At 45.2% G+C, this 25,226-nt stretch overlaps 1 protein-coding gene across 3 annotated transcripts; it reads left to right on the plus strand.

The window, feature by feature from the left end:
• The first annotated feature begins 33 nt into the window (after positions 1-33).
• Positions 34-23,429, plus strand: SUGP1 (SURP and G-patch domain containing 1). 3 transcript variants are annotated; one of them, XM_063290804.1, is made up of 14 exons: positions 34-76; positions 2,892-3,063; positions 3,433-3,536; positions 6,556-6,786; positions 9,499-9,622; positions 9,889-9,992; positions 12,181-12,304; positions 13,407-13,792; positions 14,632-14,738; positions 15,977-16,154; positions 18,043-18,149; positions 18,800-18,945; positions 21,270-21,399; positions 22,283-23,429. In XM_063290804.1, exons 1-14 carry the CDS (start codon positions 49-51, stop codon positions 22,307-22,309), a joined length of 1,968 nt encoding a protein of 655 aa, XP_063146874.1. In that variant the 5' UTR covers positions 34-48; the 3' UTR covers positions 22,310-23,429. The 3 variants fall into 3 exon arrangements, with proteins under 3 accessions (XP_063146874.1, XP_063146876.1, XP_063146875.1); XM_063290806.1 differs by having other exon boundaries at positions 12,193-12,304; XM_063290805.1 differs by lacking the exon at positions 34-76 and adding an exon at positions 918-1,010.
• Positions 23,430-25,226: the final 1,797 nt, after the last annotated feature.

Genomic DNA, 25,226 nt, shown 5'->3' on the forward strand with positions numbered 1-25,226 from the left:
GCAAAGCTTGATGGGAAAGCGAGTCCTGGAAGCGGTCGTGACCTACCGATGGATTCTTCCCCCCTGCGTGGAGAGGGTGAGTTGGGAGACAAAGAATCCCGCCCTCGGTGGGGAATCTCTCCCGCCTTCTCCGTCCCGGGGCAGGAAACTGGCCCTCCTCTCGCGAGGTTTAATCTAACCTTCCCCGTTCTAGATCTCCTTTGTCTGCTCTTTCGTTGGAAAAATAATGTGCATCCAATCGAAACAAAAATACGCCTTGCGCCGCCATGGGATGCGTGTCCACCCCCATCACTTCACGGGGCCTTGTTTCCAAGAGTGTGTTGCAGGTTTAAGATTGTTAATAAAAAAGTGCATAGCTTATTTTTAGGGCTGTAGCAAGTAATGAAGAGGCCTCTCGCTTATTTAGTTTATAATACTTGTATTATATTGCAGTCCTGGATTATAATCATAATCTTTGATTCGTATGGTTATGAAGAGTGATATTTGTGACCATAATAGTCACTTCGAAAGCAGTCACCTGAAGAGAGGGGTACACATTTCAAAATAAAAATGTAACAACCTTTAATAATGGTGGCCTTTAACCCCCTTCCCTTTGCATCATGGGAAATATAGTTCCCCGGTGGACCTGAAGAGCAGAGGGGAAGTTTTGCGTCCGGTTACTAAGTCTCTACCTCCTTCCCTTTCCGGTGCCGCGCGGCGCCTGACGGGAGTGGTAGTGCTCTTTTGGTCCCAGTGGACAAAACAAAGGTAGAAATTTGGGTGTAACAGCAGCATAACAATTTCCCAGACGCTAAAACTCGGGAAATCACTTTCCGGCCTGTGCAGGTCTATGCACTACAATTCCCGGCACCCTTTTCTTTGGGCGGCAGGCCCGCGTCTGCTCCACTCCCATGATGCATCGCGCTGCTCTGCCTCCCGGTCCATCCGGTTGGGTAGATGCGCGCAGTGCATTGTGGGAGAAGTGATAGGAGGCAGACTGGCAGCCATGGAGAACAGCCGAGATACGCCAGGTGAGTCTCGCCCCTCAGGTGGAGCGCCCCTTCCCGCCTTTCTCCCCGCCGCTGGAAAGGCTTCCCGCCCCCTCCTTTAAAATGCATACAGACAACGCGCTGTGTCGGGTTGTGGTTTCCTTCCTAGGCTTGTAGGCCTTGGGCCTGCTTCTGAATGGTTGTGAGGGCCCATCATCCCCGGCTGGATGCTTTCCAGGTCTTTTGGACTACAGTTCCTATCAGCGACAGGCAAGAGCACGTTCTTGCCTTCCTCTGTCTGTTTTGCTGCGTAACTGTTTTCTGCCATGCCATTCTTGTGTTTACTAATTTGCTGGTCCTCCGGGAATCAATCTAAGGTTGGAGGAGCTGCAGAAAAGAGCAAATGAAAAGATCAAGGGATTGGAGCAGCTTCACTGTGAGAATCATTTACAGTGTTTTGGTTGGGGGGGGCAGGAAAGAAAGTAGGGGAGGACATTATGGTTATGTATCAGGTGATGAATGTTATGGATAACCTTAACTATTGTGCTCAAATGATGCAGTAAATGGTATCCAGTTGGGCACAGCTGGAACAGAACATTAACCAATATTTTTTGATCTGGTACATTATAAATCGTTGTGTGGTCTTATTTTATTTAACATTTATTTATTTACTGCAATTTCTGCTACTTCAGCGGATTCTGAGCAGCCTACAAAGTCATACTGACAAGCACCAGAGACAATATTGGCAGTGCTCAAAATTAACAAAATGTGTTGGATTTGGACTGCAGAGATGCAGGTTCAAATTCCTGCTCAGCTATGGAAACTCACTGAGTGACTTCAGGCCACTCACACACTCTCAGCCCAGCCTATCTCATAGAGGTGTTTTAAGAGGGATTATATACTTCTGCAGTAGGCAGTTAGACAATTGTTGCTATTAGTACTGTTTTCCTCAGTTGTGGCTAGGAAATTGACTTTCAGCTGGGCTGGGGAGTTGTCATCATCTTTTAATTTATAACATTGTTCTTGCTTTTGTTCTGATCGTTCATGGACAAAATCTTAACTATTTAAATAATACAAAAATTTTCAGCTTATTGATTGCTGAAGGTGGGTATTATTGGCACAAGCCATCTGCTAAATAGCTGTTTAAAAAGTTGTTGCAGCAGAGTGCATGTAAGCATAGAACAGATTAGAATATACTAATCTTTAGTTGGTGGAAAGGTCTTTGGTTGACTTGTGACAGATTAGCAACTATCCTGAATGCCCCATTTTTCAACAATCGTAAGAATAACATGGCATCTCTGTCCTGCTCCACCCACCTTTCATTATATTGCTGAAATAAAGAACGTTTGTAGAGTTTTTTGTGAAGGATAGGGAATTCGTTCATTTCTGGCACGAAAGAAATTTCTGGCAAAATACTCTGATCAGATCTCAGTTTCTTAAAAAGATTTAAACAAATTTTAGAAGGAGACACAAAATGTATTTTATTAGTCTGAAGTCCAGTTATTCCTGGTTTACCTAATGGATTTTTAGATTGACTTTCAGGTTAAGTTGTTCTATGACAATTTACAATTGTCAGTATACAAGATTGGGTGCAGTGAGGTTAAAATGCTAAAGTAACTACTGCACAAAAATAACATAATCCAATAAAAAGCAGCATGTAAAATAAGAATATTAGAATATCATTGGCAGATGCCACATCTTAAAGCAGGGAGGTGCTACATTCACACTGTAGCATCTTTTGGAGATGGAATCCAAAGTGCTATTAATGCTTAATTCTTGTGCTGAGTTATTTCATTTTTACAGGGAAAAGGGAACCTTGTCATTTTGGATCACTCTTCCTTTGCAGTTTCATCCTAGCAAACACTCAGCTGCCAGCCTTGTCTTGCAAAGTGATGCTGTACCTCCTCTCTTCTTGCTAACCAGGGAAAGCCAGTCGGTGGTTTGGAGTTGCGATGCCCAAATCGGTGAAGACAAATGTGAACATCCTCCATCAGGAGAAGCTGATTGCCCAGAAGAAGCGGGAGATTGAAGCCAAGATGGAACGGCAAGCCAAGCGGAGCCACTTGCCAACTCAGCAGGCTTCACAGGGGAGCGAGTATGTAGGATTGACTTCTAACTGCCATTCTGATATATCTGTAACAGGCAGGGCGGTGGCGGTGGTAACAGCAGGAAAGAATGTTTGGTTTTGTGGCGGAACAGTTGTGTACTGGTGATTGCTTAGCCCTGGAATCCTTATTAAAAGGGCCAGAGAGGAGAAGGTGGTGAGAAAGATTCTTCTCTATAACACTGGGAAACATTTGCTAGCCAAACCAAAAACCCTGGACTATGTGGATGAATGCTCAGATGGTACAGAGACTTATATATTATATATTAACATATTATATTATTTTATATAAAGACATAAATAAACCTTAATACTGTGGGCATTGCAACCTTTAATATCCTTTCTCTCTTAACCTTTAAGTGACGATAGTGGAGATGGTGAAAGTGCTGTTTCAAACAAGTTTGCTAATGATGGCAGCTTCCTCCAGCAGTTCCTGAAGCTACAGAAGGAAAAACTAGGAAGTGGTAAGGTTTTTTTTTCTTTTGGCCACATTAGCACTTGTTGATCTAGAATAGGGGTTTCAAAATTTTTCACACAACAGAACCTGTTAAAAAAAATTGCCCTGAACCCCTGATCAAGAGGCAAGCACTAATGATTGGCAACCAAACAAAAAGTAAACTGTTAAATGTAAATGCAAAATTAGTATTTCCAATATACATAAAAGGGACGTGGTGGCGCTGCGGGTTAAACCGCTGAGCTGTCGATCGGAAGGTCGGCGGTTCGAAACCGCGCGGCAGGGTGAGCTCCCGTTGCTCGTCCCAGCTCCTGCGCACCAAGCAGTTCGAAAACATGCAAATGTGAGTAGATTAATTGGTACCGCTTCGGCGGGAAGGTAACGGCGTTCCGTGAGTCATGCTGGCCACATGACCCGGAAGTGTCCTATGGACAACGCCGGCTCCAAGGCTTTGAAACGGAGATGAGCACCGCCCCCTAGAGTCGGACACGACTGGACTTTACGTCAAGGGAAACCTTTACCTTTACCTAATATACATAAAATAAAACTTCCCACACTTATTTGGGAAGTTACTGTTGGGCACATGGACATAGTCACTAATGCTGTCTGCAGTGTGGAAAATGAAGAGGGAAGGATTCACTGCTGTTGCTCTTGGGCTGCTAAGCAAGTTAGAAATTGAGTTTGGGGGCAGGTGGGTTTTGTGCATGTGCATGTGTTGAGGGAAAGAAAGCCAGTTGCCTCCTGCGCAGCATGCTTGCAAACACTGAGGGTATAGCAAGTGAGAGGGGAAGAACTGCATCAAGGTGGATGCAGGTGGTTGAGTGTGTTTAATTTTTTTCCCATTAGTCCCTTGCAGAGAGGGTTTTTCCCTCCGCTTTACTCCCCTGGAACCTATTCAGGTCCTCAGCAGAATCCAATTTAAAAAACCCAACCTCCAGAGTACCCCCAGCTCTTCAATGCCACTATTTTAAGGGGATGGGTTAGATTATCCTGATTTATATTCATGTATGTGGTATATTTTAACTTCCTTGTTCAGACAGTCTTTCTTTCCTCAATAAAAATTAAAAACAAGGTCTGGAGTGGTGACATAAGACCTGTGATCAGCCAGCTGCAAAGACAGCAAGTGGCATGCAGGGAAACAATAGAAGCAGGAGAAACAGCTCCTGAAAACCAGAACAAAATTCTTGGGTGTTGAATAGGCATTTATATCTAGTTCAGTCTAGGCTGATTCTCCCTTGCAGGTGCTGTTTTTAGCCCTTTAGAATTATAACCCACTTTTGTAAGTTTTCCATCCCACTTCCAAGCAGCATAAACTGTGTTGTCCTCCCAACTATATCCTCTACCACATCACCTGTCTGAAATGGGTGGAGCTGACAGAAAGAATGAATGGCTCCACAGTCACCCAGTGAGCTTCCATGGGGAGGATTAACATAAAGCTGCCCACTGGCTTCCCCAAATGAACGCTCTCCAGGTATGGTGGGAACATAGCTTCCAGAATTTCCAACCGACATGGCCATTTGGCATGCTGGCTGGGGATTCTGGGAATTGATACCTTAGCACCTCTTGAAGGGCAGGCAGCTCCTGTTCGTCAGACCAAGGGATGCGTGGGGCCCAAATTACCTACTTTCCTGCTTGCCTGCCTGCCTGCCTGCCCACCCCCGCTGGGCAACTAGTAAAAATAAGAGTGGTGTTCTTTTCTTGCTTATTAATTATGGAGGCATCTTGCAGGCCCCTCATTCCCTTAAACTCTTGTGAGTTTGCTTATTTAAAATAATTTTACTTCACCTTTCTATCACAGGCCTGAGCGTAATGGTTTATATCTATGAGATGGTTCGTTTTCCTCACATCCAGTTTTTGTCACAAGTCTTAACAGACCCCGGTATCTTATTTTAAATATTGAAGTAGAGAGGAACATTTAAAACATACAGACCAGTTGTATGCTACTATTCAAAAGCAGAATAGAATGTGGCAGATGTTTGTTGACTGTTTACATTTAAATCCAGCTTTTTCTTTAACAAAGGAAACTCAAGATAGCATTGGGGTGCTCCCTAATTTTGTCCTGACAGCAACCACTTCCTGAGGTAGACTGAACTGATAAACAGGAAGTTCAGTTATGGCCCCAAGTGCATTGAACCCTTTGATTAAGAAAGCCGTAAATAAAATGTTCGACTGCAGAGTAGTGTTATAATGTTGTAATTTATGCCAATGTAACAATTACAATGCAAGTAGTGCTTGGGTTGTGTCCATTTGTTCAGCGACTGTTCAAAGTTATGACGGTGCTAAGTGATGGGGACTTACAACTGGTCCTCAGAGTTCTGGCCGTCACTGTGTCCCCATGGTCATGTGATCACAATTTCTGACATTCCCTGCTGGCTTCCCGCAAACGAAGTCAGTGGGGAAGCTGGCAGGAAGTCAGAAGTCATGGTCATGTGAGACCCTTGCTTAATAGCTCGCACGGTCCTTGCTTAACAACAGCAGCTGGGACTGCTGGGACTGCTGTCTTCAGCAATGATATTGCGCGTTACGACTGTGTTGCTTAGCAATGGCAATTCGAGTCCCAAATGCCATCGTAAGCTGAGGACTACATGTAATGCTGTTTTTATGCCATCTTTTCTTATTCAGAGCACTTCATGTGTATTCTTTCAGGGGGGAAAAAGTGCATTGTTATGGAAATGACTACCCTCAGAGGTGATGGTAGCTGCCAATCTAGTTAGTTTTAGAATTTGGTTGGGCGAAGTTGTGGAGGGCAGCACTGTCAGTGGTTGCTGGTCCTGATGGCTGTTTGCTACTTGCAGAGTCACAGACTCCCTAATTTCAAGTCCAGTTCTGATCCAGCAGGGGTCATCTTGTGCTCCAAGGAACACCCCAATCTTCCCATGTTGCAAACGTGTGGAAGGAAGGCGAACAAAGTGGCTCAGCTAAGGCAGCCTTGAGAGATCTGAGCGAGGATCGGAAGTAGCTTATGCTCCTGCCTCTGTATCATACCAATCTTTCCACCTCTTCTCTCCCCCAACCCTTCAATTGTTCAGATGCTTCTTCCAGTTCTACGGAGTCATCAGCTGCCCACCCCTCCCCTGCGAGCACAGTGAAGAAGCCCACCTTGTCTGGGAAGCGTCCCAATCTCAGCGTCAGCAGTATGTTGAACCAAGTCAAAAACTACACCCATTCCAAACAGACACCAGTAACGAATCGCCTGAGTGTTTTCCAGTCGCCTGATGAAGAGGAGGAGGAGGATTACGAGCAGTGGCTGGAAATCAAAAGTAAGTTTCCTGGGGGCGTGCCATCCATTTCTCTGTAACGCCATCAGGGTTCAGGGAACTCCCGAAAATGTGAGGCTTCTGCCCGGAGGTACTTTAGCACTTTCTTCCTTTAAAAAAAAATGGACGGGAGAGAAGATGCTGAAAGTGCATGAGTGCTTAAAAAAAAAAGACCCTCGTTTTGTTTATGAGCTAAAAATATTTTGCTCGAATGCTGAGTGAGGTGTAGCATTAGCATCCTGCCAGGGCAGTTTGGTAGGAAGGATAGCAGAGAGAAAAGGGGAGGAAATACGAAAGTGGAATGATGTTGATGTGGTTCGGTGACCAAGCTGAAAGGCAACTGTAGGCTAAAAGATCCTGTAGCCAATCCCTGAACATGTTTGCACAACATGCTAAGCCACTGGATTGGCGCAGGACAGCATGACAAACTACTGCCAGCTGCCGGCTCTTCGTTGACTCCTATGTCAGCCAATATCCTATCAGAGGCTTTGTAGCTAAAAATTCCTGTTTGTTTTTTTATAAACTTGTTTTGATATTTAAAAAACACCCAGAGTGGTTTGATTTGGATTGGGGTCACTCTAGACCAGTGTTTCTCAACCTTGGCAACTTTCAGATGTGTGGACTTCAACTCCCAGAATTCCCCAGCCTGCATGAAAGTTGCCAAGGTTGAGAAACACTGCTCTACAGTGTGAGAGTAAAGGCTGAACCATCCTTTCCCCTACCCCAAAGTTCTTTTGCGCCCCCCCCCTTTTTTTTTTTTTTTACAAACATGCCTTGCCTGTCATTTGGGAGCTGTTCCAGTCTTCTGTCTATCTGGAGGCCAGAACTGATCTTGTTTAGATTTCAGCCACACTCTGGAATCTAGATTATGGGTGAGGTGGACAAATCTATTTCAGACTGATTTTTCAAATCATGGTGAGGGTGCTCTTCCTTAAGAACAATCTAACCCATAGCCCAGGTTCAGATGTCATACCAGGCCTAACCTCAACATGGTTAGCATGGCACGTAAATCTGGCCATTAACAAGAATAATACATTGTGGTAAGCTATAAACTGTGTTTGCCCAGCACACGTAAGGTAAATTCATTCATGGTTTACACTGAGTTAAACCAGCTAGACAGACTTCGTCTGCAGAACATGCTAGGTTGGCTAGCTTGCGGATACTGTGATTTTTTTTAAATTTGGCTTAATATGGTATGAAGGCAGTAACAAACCACTTCCATATCATTGCTAAGAAACTGTGGATGATATCCACCTGGTCACTAAGTGCCTACCTCCACTCAGGAGTTATCTTTACTTTTATTATGTATGAACCCAGCTCTTTTTGGTTTATTCAACAGATCATACTTAAAATAAATAGATCTAGCTTTCAGTTATCCCTTTTGTAATCCTTTTTTTTATAACTCTGGACATCGCAGTGCAAGCAAATTTTGTACCTTGTGGCAAAACAGGTTATCTTCATGGCCCATGAAGCTTGGCCCTGACCACTGGATCTGCTTTGAAAAAATACTCTTTACAATTTGGATATCTAGCAGCCTTCTCCCCTGTCCAAGATAACTGCAACATTTTGTCAGATGAGTTCTTTTAAGCAGCAACTATGAGAGATGTTTAGGGAAAGAGTACAACAGGCAGCGTTCAGATGTAACATTAAGATACAGTTAGGCTCCTTCAGCTGATACATCCCATTTCTCTTCTTTCTTCCTTACATACAGCCAGGAGGTTTTAACTGACCCCTGTTTATTGGGTCACTCTGATTAATCTGTATTACTTTTAAACAAGCTCTTTCTAATTTTGAAAGCTGATGTGCTTAATCTTAGTCTGTCAACCGTAATTCCTGATTCAGATGACACAGGAAGCCTCAATACCTGAAAGCAGAAGCTAATTCTTGCAATTTCATTCTTCCACAACCAGGCAGGGACCTAGTGCTGAAGGCCAGGCTCTAGCTGGAAAAGCAGGCCAGTTTAGGCAATACCAAGGGGAGAGACTGGACTTCCTGTCTGACTTCTGTCACTTGACTAGAATCAAGGGAAGATTGCATTTTTCAATCAGACGGCCATTCCTGGATTTCAGAACAGGACTGTATAATCCCAAGAGCCATTACCTGAAATCAGGAGTGAGAGGGGAACTGTGGCTGAATTCCCAGCAGCCTCAGCCAGCATGCCCTGTTGTTGGGATGCTATGAGTTAATTATTCAGCAATATCTGGAGTTGCAGGTTTCTCCAACCATGTCTTTATGCAGATAGCAACCCTTCTATTTCATTGGCAGTCCTTATTTTTGGCACGCCTGAAAAATTAAACCCCTTGTGTGGTACTGAGGCATTCAAGTGTGATGAATCTCAGCCTTCCTTCCCCCAGGTTTTGGGACCCTGGGTTCTGAGGCCCAGCCCTTTCACAGGGTCAGATCAAAGATCTGGTTTGGTGTTGGGTTCTATTGCTGCAGAAGCTGCCTCAGGCCCTGGGTGAATCTACCAGCTATTATTCCAAAACTGAGGATGTATGAACCTCAGCCCTACCACGTGTCTTTCCCACGGACCTTCGTTTCTCCCCTCCTGGATTAAAAGCGTCAGGCTTACGTTGCTGTCCACCATGTCTCCATCATTTCATCCTTTTCTCATTCCCCACCCTGCCTTCTCCCTGCTGACTCATGGCTCTTAGAGGTAATGTGCCTGTTGGGTGTGTGAGTAGAGAGCCCCCTGTACTGACAGCCTGCTTAAAGTTTGTCCCCCAGAGGACATCCGGACCCGCCGAGTCATTGAGAAGCTGGCCAGGGTGGTGGCCGAAGAGGGCCCAGATATGGAGAAGGTCGCGCTGGAAGACTGCAAGGATAACCCAGCATTTGCGTATGTTGTTTCCTGTTTCTCCATGTGCAGGGTTCAGTTGCAAGGGATTGGGTCCGTGCTCATCACTGAAAGCCCTAAGCTTCTGGTGTCTTATCTCTCAATGGTTCCATCCATGGGACTTTCCTTCTCCTCCCAGGGCATATCCAGGACCCCTTACATCAGCCTTTCCTAATTTGGGAACCTGGAGATATATTGGTCTGCAGCCCCCCCTTTCCATCTCAAAAGCAGCCTTAAATACATCATTCCCCCTTCTTTCTTGCTTCCAGGTTCCTGCATGATAAGAACAGCCCAGAGTTTCTCTACTACAGAAAGAAACTGGCCGAGATGTGGAAGAAGGGCCAAGATCCAGAGGAGACCTCTTCTCAGAAAGGTGAGACTAGGTTGCACAGCTTCATAAGCCATTTGCTTCGCTTACTGTGTTGTAATTGGTTAGTCAGCTTAGATTGGCTAGTTAAAATAAATGTGATAGAGCTAAGGAGATTGGATGTGTTTTAATCGGTTCCCCAATTAATTAATGGGTATGCCCAGCCTCATTCTCCCTGACCTGCATTTCTTTCACACAAGGAGCATGCTGCTGCATTACACACATCACCTCTGAAATAAACTGTGCTTCAGAATTAATGGGTTTTGTCTAACTGGCTGATTTAAATCGGCATGCCAATGCATAAAAACAAGCATTGACGACACAGATTTCGGGATACAGATAACATTCTCTCCTACAGCATTCTTAAGTGAGAGATAGCAAACCTGCTAATAATTTGATAGCATGTAGAATTCCTGGTCTAGGTTGCAGACACAGTCTACAGTGTTGGCCCTTCAGCTCTGCCAGTACCCCTTCTGAAGAAATATGGCCTAGCTATGCAGTCGGTCACAATTCCCACAATGCCCTGAAATGGCAAAATATTGGAAGTAGCAAATGGAACTGAAATGCTGGCTACTTAACAGTTAGTAGCAAAACCACTGTTGACCTATAGTGATTACAGACTGGGTGTCTAGGCTGTTGAACTTGGTTTCTGCCCAGTCCTAAATTACAACATATATGAGTTTTTGGAAATTCATGGCAGCCTCATCTTTGCTACTGTTAGCCATTTTAATTTCCACATTGTTTTGGCTTGTGTTTGGGTTTTATTCTGATACATTTTTGGAAAAGAGGGTTTATTGTACTTTTAAAGAAAGGAACATCCTGTCTGAATTCTGAAGTTTTTAAAAAAAAAATTGATTTTTTTTTTTTTTGAATTTGAAGTTTTTTTTAAAAAATCTGAATTCTGAAGGGTTTTTTTTTAAATAGTTCACAACATAATGGAAAGAACACAAGTGCAAAAATAGTTTGAAATGTTAAAGTGGTATTTAAATTACAGGGTGATACTTGAAAGTTCAGTAGAATGGCTTTTTTCTTCTTGTTAGCTAAAGAAGAATTCTGTTGTGTTCAACATCCGTATCTTGCTTGGTCTGGTAGAGTTAATGCTAGAGTCACAAAAATGGAAATCCAGGCCAGAAGTGGGGAATCAGGTCACAATCCAGATACCTCATACATAGTTGCCTGTATTATAGCTATACATTTTCTTTTTTTAATTGAAAACATTTCTAGGCTGCTTTTCAAGGCAAAATATTTCCAGGGCATCTTGCAAAATAGCAGTGTGGATGTCAAAAGGGAATGTTTGTGCTTAAAATAAACAGGCTTTTAACTCACTGCATTACCACCCAGGATCACTTAAATGTCCTGCGCAAAACTCTACATTAAAATAGTAGTCCTTTGCAAGGTGAAGTGAGGGTCTAGTTTTAGTGGGGGGAAAATGTTCCCAAGCATAGGACCTTCAAAATGTTGATAGTCGTTTTGTCAGATTAATTCAGGGGAGGGGGTATTGGTAATTTTTGAACATCCATTAAATTGGAGAGTATGTTGTCATAAGAGCCAGTTTGGTGCAGTGGTTAAAGGCACCAGGCTAGAAACCGGGAGACTGGGAGTTCTAGTCCTGCCTTGGGCACAAAGCCAGCTGGGTGACCTTGGGCCAGTCACTCTCTCTCAGCCCTGGGAAGGAGGCAATGGCAAACTGCATCTGAAAAAACTTGCCAAGAAAACTGCAGGGACTTGTCCAGGCAGTCTCCGAGAATCGGACACAATTGAACAGACAAAAAAAAATAAAAGGTCACAATGATTTGTGTTATTTCTGTAATCCAAATGGCATTAATCAGGATAGAAAATTGGCCCATTCCATGCAAAACCCTTTGCACTGAGGTTTCGCTAGAGTATCATTCTTAGTCTTTGCAGTTATTTAAGGACTGGCTTGAGAAGCATTTGCTTGGCTTAGCAATGTAATGGAAAACATCCAGATCACTGCCAGACTTCCAGCCTTCTGCCAGTTCTTTTTTCCAGCAATGTCATAGCTGAGACCCATTTTTTTCTAGCATGCATTTATAAACAAAAAGGGGGAACAAAGAAAACGTTTCAACCATCCTCTTCCCACTTATTCCAATTCTTTGGGATCCTTAAAGCCAGATTAAGCTTGTGACTGTTGGGTGTATGAGTTGGGGGCACCGTACTGACAGCCTGCTTAAAGTTTCACCCCCAGAGGATGAAGAGACCAAGGACTGTGCTGAGAAGCTGGCTCGGTTTGTAGCAGACGGGGGCCCTGTGGTGGAAATGGTTGCCCTGAAAAACCATCGAGAGAATCACTCTTTCAGGTGAGGGGGGCTGGTAAGAATGGAAGCAGAGGCCAAGATGCCAGCCTTTCAGATCCCCAGCTGATTTTTAAATTCTAAAATCTCACAAGAGATCTTGATGATCTTGAGCTTTCTTCTTCACTGGTTTTAGGGTGTTTGGGGCCAGAAAAGGGGCCAGTCCCTGCTCCCCAGATCTGGACATTTGACTAATCAGATCTTGGCTTGATTCAGCTTGAACATCCTAGCGCATCCTTCTCTGCTTTTATGTGTATTTAGATGGGTAAATGGTTTAATCTTGGATTTCAAGCCTGAGCCTGATTATCCCGGTTTGTTATCTTAGTTTAAATTACAAGAGTTCAGATCTCAGGAAACTATGATTTGATCAGTGCTAGATGGAGAATATGTGAATGAGGCTACAGGTAGACCTCGACTTATGACTACTCGTTTAGCAACCGTTTGAAGTTACAGTGGCACTGGAAAAAGTGAGTTGTGACTGGTCCTCGCATTTACGACCATCGTAGTGTCCCTGCAGTCACATGATCAAAATTCAGGCACTTGGCAACCAGCGTTTATTTGTGACAGTTGCAGCATCCTGAAGTCACGTGATCACCATTTGTGACCTTCCCAGCTGGCTTCTGACAAGCAAAGTCAATGAGGGAAGCCATATTCGCTTAACGACCATGTGATTCACTTAATGACTGTTGATTTGCTTAATGACCATGCAAAATAGGTCATAAAATTGGGTGTGGCTCACTTAATGAGTGGTGGAGGTTTCAGTCCCCTTTGTGGTTGTAAGTTGAGGACTATCTGTGCTGTGAAAACAAGTCAAGCCATAAATCCCTATAGGAAAGACATACTTATATTGCAACTGTGTTTAACTTCTAAGAAGCTTCAGGTTGTATTTGGAAGGAGCGTAGTGGTGGGCCCATGTGTGAATTGATTATTCCTTTTATGTGAATAGAAATACACACACATGGACCCACAAAGGCTAGCAGCCATTTTCAACAAGGGACAGAGTTACACATCTCCTCCTGCAAATAGCTGATAAGCTGCTGGATTTATTGTCTCTGTGTAAATGACAAGTTGCTGGATTTATTGTCTCTGTTTTTGTGTACGCTTGCAGATTTTTGTATGAGCCCAATAGTTCTGGGTACAAGTACTACCGGCAGAAGCTGGAGGAGTTCCGGAAAGCAAACAGTAACACAGAGGGCGCGCCTCTCGTACCAGAAGCCAGCCTAAAGCGCAAGGCCCCTTCTGAGGGGGGCCCTTCCTCCTCTTCCTCTTCCTCTTCCTCTTCCTCCTCTTCCTCCTCCTCCTCCTCTTCCTTGTCTGCCTCCGCCACCCCCTCTTTGACAGCAGCACCCGCGGTTTCCCTGCCAAAGCAGGCAGCCATGTCCACTGCAAAGAGAAAGCGGAAAAGCCGATGGGGCCCGGAGGAGGAGAAGGTGGACTTGCCTCCTCCAGAGCTGGCTCAGCAGACACAGGAACTGTCGCCAACACCGTTGTCTGGTTAGCTCTTCTGGTGTTTTAAGGCCGATGCAGGCACGGGATTTGTGATGGGCCATTGCTGGGTGAGGAGAGACAGTTCAGTCTAGCGGTTCAGGCACCAGGCTAGAAACCGGGAGACCGTGAGTTCTAGTCCTGCCTTAGGCCCAAAGCCAGCTGGGTGACCTTGGGCCAGTCACCCTCTCTCAGCCCCAGGAAGGAGGCAATGGCAAACTGCATCTGAAAAACCTTGCCAAGAAAACTGCAGGGACTTGCCCAGGCAGTCACCAGGAGTCAAGACTGACACACACAAATTATCAAATGTATATTCAATTAATCTTAGTTTTAGTCCTGCTTCTGCTCACTTTTTGGAATGCAGCCCTTCGCAAGGCACTCAGAGAGTAAATGTGGCCCTTGGCTGGAAAAAAATAGCACATTGTTACACATACAAACATACATAACCTTTAAGAGCACAACCATGTATGTGTCTTCCCAGAAATAGGTCCCTCGATTCACTGGGCAGCCATCTACTGGGGCTTTGCCATCAGTGGAACTGGGATTTGAGCTGCCATGTCCAATGTTTCATTTTCCCCAAAAGCTATGCAAATTTCCCCTTTAGGAAAACAAGAGAACTTACTTGGTTCTCACCATCACACATTGTCACGGCAGCTAGGCACCACATTCAAGAACATCCCAAAAAGTTGTAGAACCACTCTTCTAGAACGTCGGGGCTAAAGTGCTGCTTGATGAGCCTGATGTGAGATGTGAGCCTACCCTAGAGGATAGGGTGGTTTTGAGCAACAGTAGTTGGGGCGAGAGGTGCAATGGAGGAACAAGTTAACTCTTCTGATCCTTGTCTCCAGTCCAGGACCTCAAGGGACTTGGCTACGAGAAGGGGAAGCCGGTTGGATTGGTGGGTGTCACGGAGCTGTCAGATGCGCAGAAAAAGCAGCTGAAGGAGCAGCAAGAGGTAAATTGAGGCCACATTGTTCTGGTGTGTGCTGGCTGGTGCCACTGCGTTCTTTAGCTTTTGTGTCTCCGCTGCTGCCATCCTGTTTTCTCTGTGTGCAGTGAGTGCAGAGGATGGCCTTGAAGGACAGAAGGAGGATCTGTTACCAAGGCAATAATCAGATAAACTAGGCTTGAGCCCAGACCAAGCAAGTGGTTTATGGAAATGCCTCAGACAGCTCCCCCCCACCCTCCATTCACATGAAGACAAAAGAGGGAGGGAGGGAAACACATTTAGACCTGCAAGATTAATGTCAGCCCTGTAAGGTAGACCAGGCTAAGAAACAGACACTGTGTAGACCTAAAGCTACTTTTATTAGAACAGCTCTAGTAATAGAATCCCTCAAGCCAGAAAGACACCGAAGTTCTCTCTCATGTCCATGTTAGTCAAATACTGCTCCATTGTGTTCTGGGGTCTTGTAGCATAGGTTTATACGTGTTTTGGCTTAGCATATTATGCAAACCTAGAGCTTTTGGTGTGTAACGCCACGTTTGTGGCTTACTGTATTGTACAAATGCAAATAACTGTAATTTATTCAGCAAACCGCATATTATATGTAGAGCCTGTGTTCCAAAAGATTTAGGCAGCTGCTATCTGGCTTCTTCCTGGTTCTGCAAAGCAGGGAATTGTGGGATAGGGGCTAATTGGGACATCTGAGCGGGAAGGGTTTGAATGTTGCAAAAATAAAGGCATGTGCTTCTTAATGCTTTCTTCAAACAGGGTTTACCACAAGGCTCACATGAGCCACAGGTAGTCTGCTGCGTGTTGAGGAGGAGATCCAGTAAGGAATAGGAAGTCCTTCCTGAAGTATCAGAATCCCCATTCCTACCGAGGAGGTTGCCAGTTCAGGCCTTGTACCTTCCATATCACCTTGCAGTGGAGGGAGGCAGACACTTTTGCTGCCCTCTGCAGTTCAAGCCCTCAGTATAAGTTGCTTCTGTTCTCAGTTTGCTTCCTGATAGGAAAAATAGGGAAGTGGGGGAACGGGTGTTCTCCAAGGCAGGACACACCTTTTCGAGCCTTTCAGGTGTTAAATAGCGCTTCCCTATTTTCATTTGAGCAGCAAGTTTCCATCTTAGCCCATTCCTAGGGAAGCTACTGGGAGCCTTAGAGGACTGTAATGGTTTAATTGTCAAGTGCAGCCTGCTGGGATTTGCCTTCATGTTTTTCAAGTGAGGATATTAATTCCCCACTGGCAGATGCAGCAAATGTATGACATGATCATGAAGCACAAGCAGGCCATGCAGGAGATGCAGATCATGTGGGAGAAGACGATGAAAGACCACCAGTCTGGCTACGACAGCGATGAGGAAATTGACAGTGAGCTGGGCACGTGGGAGCACCAGCTGAGGCGCATGGAGATGGACAAGACACGGGGTTAGTACTTAGAGCGGAGGCGGGGAAGACTTAGTGTCGCCGTGATCTAAGCAATGTGTAAGTTCAATAAATAAATAAATAAAATCGAAACATACATTGAAAAAATAATCCCAGTAAAGATGGTGGAAATCCACATCCCTGCTGTTGCCAAGAACTCGACATGTCTACGTGCTGTAATTCCCAGAATCTATACCTTTTAAATATTTTAATGGGTTTTTAAAAAACGATATGAATTCCTGCATTATAAGACATTAATATAGGCCCTTAAACCAGGTCGGAGTAGAAATTCTTCCCTCAGTGTTGTCTGGATCAGCTGTTTCCCACTTGTCACCTTCCAGTAATACTGGGACTGCACCTCAGAGGATTCTGTGGCCAATATGGCTTTCTTGGATTTGGAGTCCCAGCACATCTGGAAGATTACCATATATACTTGCAAATAAGCCAAGAATTTTAGGTGCCAAAATGTACCCCCAAAACTGGGTTTGGCTTACGCACGGAGGGGTTTATCCATGAGTATATATGGTAATACTAGTACCCATATACCCCGTATATACTCGCGGATAAGCCCATCCCTCGCATAAGCTGGCCCTTGAATTTTTAACAAAAATACCATGAAAAATGGATAATCTGTGGACTACCCACGGATAAGCCAATTGTGAAAATTAAAACTGATGCTATGTGGGAATGACCTTGGGAGGCAGAGCAACGAGACGCAGCCAAGGGAACAGACAGATAAAAAGCAGCTTAGCCCTCAGCAGGAATGTGAGCCAGGCAAGAGGCTCAGAAGAGACCCTCCCTAGTTTCTCAGGCTGTAAAGGAGACGGGGAGAGAGAGGTACTTTGAGACTTCTGAGATCAGTGTAGCCTTATGAGGTAGACCAGACAGGAAACATGACCAGATGAGCTTATTGTAAGGTTACATTGACAGAATCTTGCAAGTCTGAAAGTACATCTCTTCCCTCGTCTCCTTTACAGCCCGAGAAACTAGCGAGGGTCCCTTCTGAGCCTCCTGCCCTGCCCACTATCCGGCTGTGGGCTATGCTGACTTATCTGACCATTCCCTTGGCTGAGTCTCTAGGCCCAGTCTCCCAAGGCCATTCCCACATACCATTACAAAAACACGAAAATTTCAAGGGTTGGCTTATCTGTCGGTGGCTCATTTTTTCACTGTATTTTGGTTAAAAATTTTGAGGGCTGGCTTATCCATGGATGGTCTTATGCACGAATATATACGGTACAAAATACAGAAGGTGACACTGCCTGACTAAAAGCCAGCTGCTCTGGGCTCTCCGGCAGGGCCCCCTGTGTATCCAAGGATTGCAGCTGAACAAGGACCCATGTCATCAAGCTTCCCTAAACCACGTTCCTCTGAAATGGCGGGCTTTGACTCTTGGTGGTAGTTTCCAGTTGCCAACAGCCTCTGACTAGCATGCCAAGGATGATAGAAGTTACACTTTAACAGTACCTTCCTGCACTAGACAGGGAATAGGACTCGATTTCCATGGTCTCCTCCAACCCTTATATTCTGTGAATTTTCCCATCTCTTAACTCTATTACTCCTGACATGGCCTTAACTGGCTTCCTCAATTTGGTGACTTCTAGAATCCAGTCCTCCTTTCACATTTCTGCCAGAGTATTTCTCCAGTAAAGAACCTTGGATGGGGGTCTTCTCTGTGCGGGCAAGTCTGCAGGCTAAATCTGTAAAGCACCAACTTCCTGCCCATCCTTGATTATAAGCCAGGTGCCTGGGGTTAGGGAGGTTCTCTGGGGCCCAAAGTGAAGTCGCAGACCCCAGCAAAGACATGGACTTTGTACGTTATTGACTCTGTACGCCCTTCAAACAGTGCCTTCCTGAGGAGTGTTCTGTTCTGCATGGTGTTATTTTTCAGAATGGGCAGAGCAGCTGACTCAGATGGGCCGGGGGAAACATTTCATTGGAGACTTTCTGCCACCTGACGAGCTTGAGAAGTTCATGGAAACCTTCAAAGCTCTGAAGGTAAAATGCTTTGTGCTTGGGTATATGCACACGGATTGAATGTTTCCCAAGGTGGGGCAGGAGGAGGAGGAGGGAGGGAGGGAGGTTGGGCATCCCCTTCTGACTGATATTTGCATGCACACATTGGATTCGTGCGATAGGCACAACATTTCAAACTGAAAAGGCTTTTTGCTCAAAACGGGTTGACGTTCAACTCAAAAGAGTACCATTTGATGCTCAAAATACTTGCAGTGCGGTTGGAACAGCATTTGAGCTCCAAAGAGGTCCCTTCAAACTCAGGAATGTTTCAGATTCAGAGCGTTTTCTGCCTCATTACTGTGCACGTTCACACCAGAAAGCACTGTTGCAAAACTGGGAAAAGGGCAAAGAAGGATAACCAAAAGTAAGCAGAGGTTTACTGGGGCACTACCTCTCTAGGGAAATCCTAAACCCTTTGGAGCTTTGCAGTCTGTAAATAGCACTATAAAAATACTCCTTAGAGAGTACTCTTTTGTATTCCTCCTCTTATAGTTGTAGAACTGAAGGATTGCCCAAAAAATCTGAGATCTGGTAGACACACAAAAGGAAGCATTACTCACACTGTTGAGCATTACTTAACATGTTTTGAAGCAGACATAATTTCTTTTTAAGACTTTTTTTTTCCTCCTCAGGAAGGCCGTGAGCCTGATTATTCTGAATACAAGGAGTTTAAACTGACGGTGGAAAACATAGGTTACCAGATGCTGATGAAAATGGGCTGGCAGGAAGGTGACGGTCTGGGAACTGATGGTCAGGGTATCAAAGCTCCTGTTAACAAGTAGGTGGCTGATCTCTCTCCTGTGGTTTCTTTATTCGAAATAATTTCACTTTGCTCAGAAATACACAAAGCAGCTAACAAGATGCGAGCCGTGTGACGGAGTGAGCTCCCGTCAACTTGTCCCAGCTCCTGCTAACCTAGCAGTTCGAAAGCATGCAAATGCAAGTAGATGAATAGGTACCACTCTGGTGGGAAAACAACAGGGACATGAAAGGAGCCCCCTCGGGCGTCCCTCGGGCAACGGTGACGTCACGGGCAAATCCTTTCAATACAGAAGCGCCTTGGTAGGTGCTTCTGACATGGGAAAAAAAAAAGGTAACAAGATAGAAAACTAAGTTTTTAAAAGAAGTATTTAGAACATTAGTCTAGAAAGGAGTCAGTTAGAAATCAACAGAATAAAGTCTAGTTTTTACACAACTTCACAAGCATGTGCTTTTTGATATGGCGTATGGGCCTGGCAACTGGATTGAAGCTCCAAGCCTCCTTCCCACTTCCCCTCTTCCCCCATCCCAGGTCAGAGATGTGGGTTGAAAACTTCTGGGTCAGAGTTTTCCACTTTGGCCATGTTTGGCAGTTTTAGAGAGGTCCGATGTTTGCTTTTCAGATGTTTGGTTCTAGAAAGCGGAGAATCAGGGATGTTCCAGTGGGTGGTTAAGAGGAGAAGCTGCAGAAGGAAGAGCAAGACAAGCATCTCTTTTTTTTCCCTGCACCCCCTTCCCCCCAGTGTGGCCAGAGTGAATGACATTGTCATGAGGAGGAGTTTCTGCTTCCTTCTGTGAACAGACAGGAAGGAGCCAGAGGTCGCGTCACAAGTGCATTCTTCACTGTCTTGAGTCTGGCTGTCAGTGGTCATCCCAGATGATCTGCTTGGAAGGGATGACCTGCTACAGGTAGTCCTCGCTTAACAACCATTTGTTCAGTGATGGTTTGGACTTACGACGGTGCTGAAAAAACCGACTTACAGCTTGTCCTCACACTTACAACCGTCACAGCGTCCCCATGCTCACATCACAATTTGAGCGCTTGGCAACTGGTTCACATTTATGATTATTGCAGTATCTTGTGGTCACATGATTGCCATTTTCGACCTTCCCAGCCAGCTTCTGGCAAGCAAAATCAATGGGGAACCACATGATTCACTTAACAACCACATGGTTTGCTTAACACCCCAGTGATTTGCTTAATGCATGCTGCAGAAAAAGTTGTAAAATCAGGTCAGATTCGCTTAATGACTGCTTCTCTTAGCAGCCGAAATTCCCGTCCCAATTGTAATCCCATTTCTGGTCATAAGCGTGAGGACGAGTCACAAGTCGGTTTTTCCAGCACCGTCTTAAGTCCAAACTGTCACTAAATGAATGGTTAAGTGAGGATACCTGTAGTCCCTTCTCATACCTGAGTCACTATGAACGTTCTTAAAAAAAAGAGGGGGAGACTGGGTAATGAGTGGGAGGGATCTTGTCATGAGTAAGGATGGCGAGCCGCATTTCTTGGTTTTCTGAAGACATTTCTAAACGTATCTCCTTAATTGCTTGTTCCTCCCTCTTTCGATGGGAGTAGGAGTTTGTTAGGATTGATGTCCTAACAACCAGGAAACACACTGAGACAAGGAACTGGCCTCTAATATTTATTGCTAGTACTTAACAGGAATCCTAACAAACTGAAGAAGCGTGGGAAAACCCAGACATATAACCCCCAAGGGTTAAGGCGGTCCCGATCTGTGTCTCTTTGAATGGCTGAACAATTCATCAATGCTACGCATGCGCTTGACAGTCTGGATGGGAGCCCCCTGCTGGCCGTCCTCACTCATGACAGACCTGGCAGTCACAGGTTTTGGCTTGGTAGCAAGGTGTCCCAATGTAGAAAAAAACTTTTTAAAATGTATTTATTTTGTTGGATTTCTATTCCACATTTCATAAAGTTGCTCCAGGTGGCGTACATAGTGCCCCCTTCTATTTCCACCACAACAACCCTATAGGATAGTTGGGCTGAGAAACAGTGACTGGCCCTAAGTCACCCAGTGAGTTTCCACAGCTGAGGAGGGAACTAGAACCTCACCCTGGTGCCAGTCCAGCACCTTCACTACTCCGCACTGATTCACACCTGTTTTGGAAGGCATGGTACCCCCACTTCAGCACTAAGGGCAAGTCACCAAGTAAGGAGATGGAGATGGGTGGGGACAAACTGGATCAATCAATCAATCAATCACCATGGAGTCTGTGCCAGAGATTGTGGTGCACTTCTGCCCCCCTGTCTTAGAAGCTCTGGTCCAAGGCAGCTTCCCCACATCCATGTACAGAAAGTAAGCACAGCTCTTTCCAAACCAGGGGGGTGACGGCTGTGGATGGAGCAGGATTCGGAATTGACCGTCCTGCTGACTTGACCAAGGATGATGATGAGTACGAGGCCTTTCGCAAGAGGATGATGTTGGCCTACAGATTCCGGCCCAACCCGCTGGTGAGGAACCCTCCCCTTTGGGGCCCTTTTTTCAGTGTCAGAAATGAAGTTTATGCTGTTGATTTATATCCCAAGTGGGTTTGGGATAAATTTGGTCAGGCCTTTGTGAAAAGGGCAGGCATAAACTTTGAATTTCTTGACACACACTGAAAATGCCAGGAATATCTTTTTTTCATTGGGATTTCCTGATCTTGCGTACACAAAAGATTATTGAACCTATTTGAATACGTTGCCTGCTTCACTGTAACTGACTGACTATATTCTACTTTTGTTTCAAAACACTTTGGAGCAGTTTATCATAAGAAACATTTTACCATACATAAAAATAAGGTTAATCAGTTGAAATGCTGTTTCCCATCAGGAAAATGGGGATCAGAGGGATGCCAGCAGAATTTAAGACTGCAGGGACTGGATTGTTTTGAAGTGAGATTGGCCACCAACTGGTGATTTGCAGCATCACTGGCTTTGCAGACAACCACACCTGTGAAGATACCATGCAGTTTTGCCCCTGACAAGGGCTGTTCACTTGGGGGAAGTGAGTGGGCCAGGTTCCCCTAGATGTAGAGTGAACATCAGCCTATTCTGGCTCTGCTTCTCACTTGAGTTCACAGAACGGCTGGATTCACACATGGTACTTGGGTGTGGGTTTGTTGAATCATGATTACTGAATAAACCAGAATTGATGCAATATACTACGCCTTCGGGATTCAAATCTCATGGCTGCATTCATCCAACCTGTTAAACCATGAACAAAACCCCATGTGATGTCAGACAACCATGTTTGTGATCACTTCAAGGGAAGCTGTTTTGTTGGAGCCTCAGATTCTGCTGGCCTTCTGCTATCACAATTAGTTGAAATTGTCCTTTTCTTTTTTCCTCACAGAACAATCCTCGGCGTCCCTATTATTGATTCAGCAGTGTGCTTCTTCTCACCTCCCACCTACTCCCTAGTCCTCCAGCGATGGATTGTTTACTGTGATAAGTTTATTTAAAAAATGTCCCTTTTTTCCTTTAGAAGGACTCTGTTTCAGGTTTAGTCTCCCATCTGTTCACCCACCCACAGATGTTGGACTTTTTTTTTGATGTGGTTGCAGAGCTCACCCCCTCTTTTATTACGGTTTTTTAACGTGGTCCTATCAAAGAAAGAGAAGGAGCAAGATGGAACCGATATCCCTCTTCAGAGAGTTTGTCAGAAAAAAGCTCCCACATCATAACCATTTGTAAGAAGGGGGAATTGGCGTTAAAATATTTGTTAAATAGTGCGTAATCCTCATTTTATTCAGTGTCATGGTTTTTTAAGCCCTGTTTCTCTCCTTGTGAGCATAGAAACTCTGGGTTGCTGTTCCCTGTTGATGGTGGGGCCTTCAGGGAAGAGTCACCTGATGGGATGTGGTGGGTGAGCAGAAGCACAGGCGGATATACGGAAGGTAGATCTCCCCAAACGGTAGCAGAGGTGCTTCCCAGCTGCGGTTTGAAAGAGCAAGACTTGGGTTGCAGTGACGTGGGAAAGGGAACAGTTTTTAAATGGGGGGGACAAATGATCCCAGAGTATCACGTCTCTGTGAGGGTGCCACTTTTAACAAGAGACTCTTGTGAAAGCGTGCAAAGCCAGTGTGTATCTGCCTACCTTCTGTTTTAGAGGACAATCAGCTCTCCTTTTTCTCACTCTTTATTTCAAAGAGTGAGAAGACTTGAATTGCATATTAGACCAAGTAAGAGGCCAAAACCAAACATCTCTTTAGCTGGATTCTCATTAGTAGATTCTAATCATCTTTCGGGTTTGTCCCAAAGGAGAAAGGTTGGAGGAGGGGAAAACCCCAGATCTCTTTCTTACACCGATACATGCCCTGGCCACCAAGGCATTGTTTTGGTTTGCGTCCTCTCTCTTCCGTGTCCTTCCAACACCAAAACAACTGTTGTTCCTTCAGATAGCTCTGAGACAATGCTTATTTTCAGTTTTGTTAATCTTAATGATGTAGAGTTGATACATTGGGCTTTTGCCAAACATGTTAATAAAGCTAGAGAAATAATGCGATGGTTTTTCGTTTGAATGTCCTGACAATGACCTTGGCTTCTCAAAACCCCAAGAATGATCAGTGGGTGTGCACGGCTCTTGATAGAGGAAGAACGGGGAGGTGGGGTGGGGTCACTGTACACCTGTGTGGAAAAAATGGACTTTCCTATTGCCAAGGTTGGGAGGGGGCGCCCACAAGAAACCCTTCATGCCAAGAGCCTAGGGATGGGAACAGTGCTGCCAAGTATGCCACAGTGCAAGACTGTTCTCATGGCTATTGTTTGTTTGTTTGTTTTTTGAATTTCTATCACTGCCCATTGCTTCCAAAAAGGGGACTCTGGGCGGTCTACAATAAAATCACAATTAAAACGTATAAATTACAATATAAATAGATCAGTAAAAAGATAAAGTAGATATAAAATATAAAATCCAAGCAGCACAGATCTTATTTGCTGGGAAGAGATCTATGATACTAGCCACCCCCGAGATGAACTGGTGCCCCTCCCACCCCAAGCGAGGTGGCAGAACCAGGTTTTCAGGTTCTTTCGGAAGGCTGGAATGGGCCTGTCTCACCTCCGGGGGCAGAATGTTCCAGAGGGCGGGTGCCACTGCAGAGAAGGTCCGCCTCCTGGACCCTGCCAGGTGGAATCCCCTTACCGGCAGGGTTCGTAGCATGCCCTCTCTGCGTGACCGGGTGGGATGGGTCGATGTTAGGGGGGATGAGACGGTCCCTCAGGCGGTCCCTATTAACTTGCCACTTGGAAAACAGGTGGGTGGGAGGAGAATTGCTTCTCCTTGGCTGCTGGGAGGAAACGGCTAGTCAGCAGAGACAGTATGTGGGCACTGGGAAAGGAGATAAGAACATAAGCATTGCCTTGCTGGATCGGACCCCCGGCCCGTCTAGTCCCACAGTCTGTTCTCCCAAGGGCCCACCTACTGCCAAGGAAGCCCATGAGTCTCCCAGCAGATGGCCTTCAAAGGCAGTCCCTTGCCAGCAAGGCTAATAGCCTCTGATCCCCAGGACTTCCATGACTTGGTCCAGCCCTCTTTTGAAGCCAGCCGAACTGGTAGCCAGCACCGCATCTTGTGAAAGACTCCATGCTGTGTGAACCTTCTGTCCGTCTGCTGGGTGCGCTTGGAATATACTCTCAGAAATGACAATATCTAGCTGGCCACGGCTAAACACCGTGAAGCTGAGCAAGGGTGGAAGAAAACCTGCAGATCCCAGGACTGTAGGCCGGGCTGGGACGTTGGAAAAAACCCCAGGAGGCAATGATAAATTGATTCTGTTGTTTCCAAGAAAACTGCATGTAGTCGAGCTCAAGCCGGGGGTCTTTTTAGAAGAGATTCTGAACTGTTTTAGATAACGTCAGTGCCTTGGGAACAATGGGTGGGTGACTTGTGGCCATCTCAGTGTTGCTGTACTCCAGCTCCCATCATCCCAGTCAGCATGAAAAGCCGGTGGAAATGATCAGAGGAAACAGTTGTACCGCTTACAGATAGCATGAAAATAACAACTTTGATGGCAGATTGTTCAGCATGCTGGCCATCTGTAATCTTTTCTTCTTGTGTCTGTTCCTTGAAGCATGTTTGCCAGTATCCAGGGCACAAAACTAAACCTGCAAGTACATGAGCAAAATGGGGTGAAAGATCTAGAAGACCTTCTGGTGCATTTATATCCTGCCTGCCTTCTAGAACCTCAGGTCATTCTACATACCACTCCTCCGTTTTTCCCCCATGGCTACCCTGTGATTAGGCTGGGTTGAAAGGAACATTCAAAGTCACTGGGTAATAAAGTTCCTTGGCTGAGGAG

This window comes from Candoia aspera, chromosome 1, assembly GCF_035149785.1.
Source record: "Candoia aspera isolate rCanAsp1 chromosome 1, rCanAsp1.hap2, whole genome shotgun sequence".
Lineage (NCBI taxonomy): Eukaryota > Metazoa > Chordata > Lepidosauria > Squamata > Boidae > Candoia > Candoia aspera.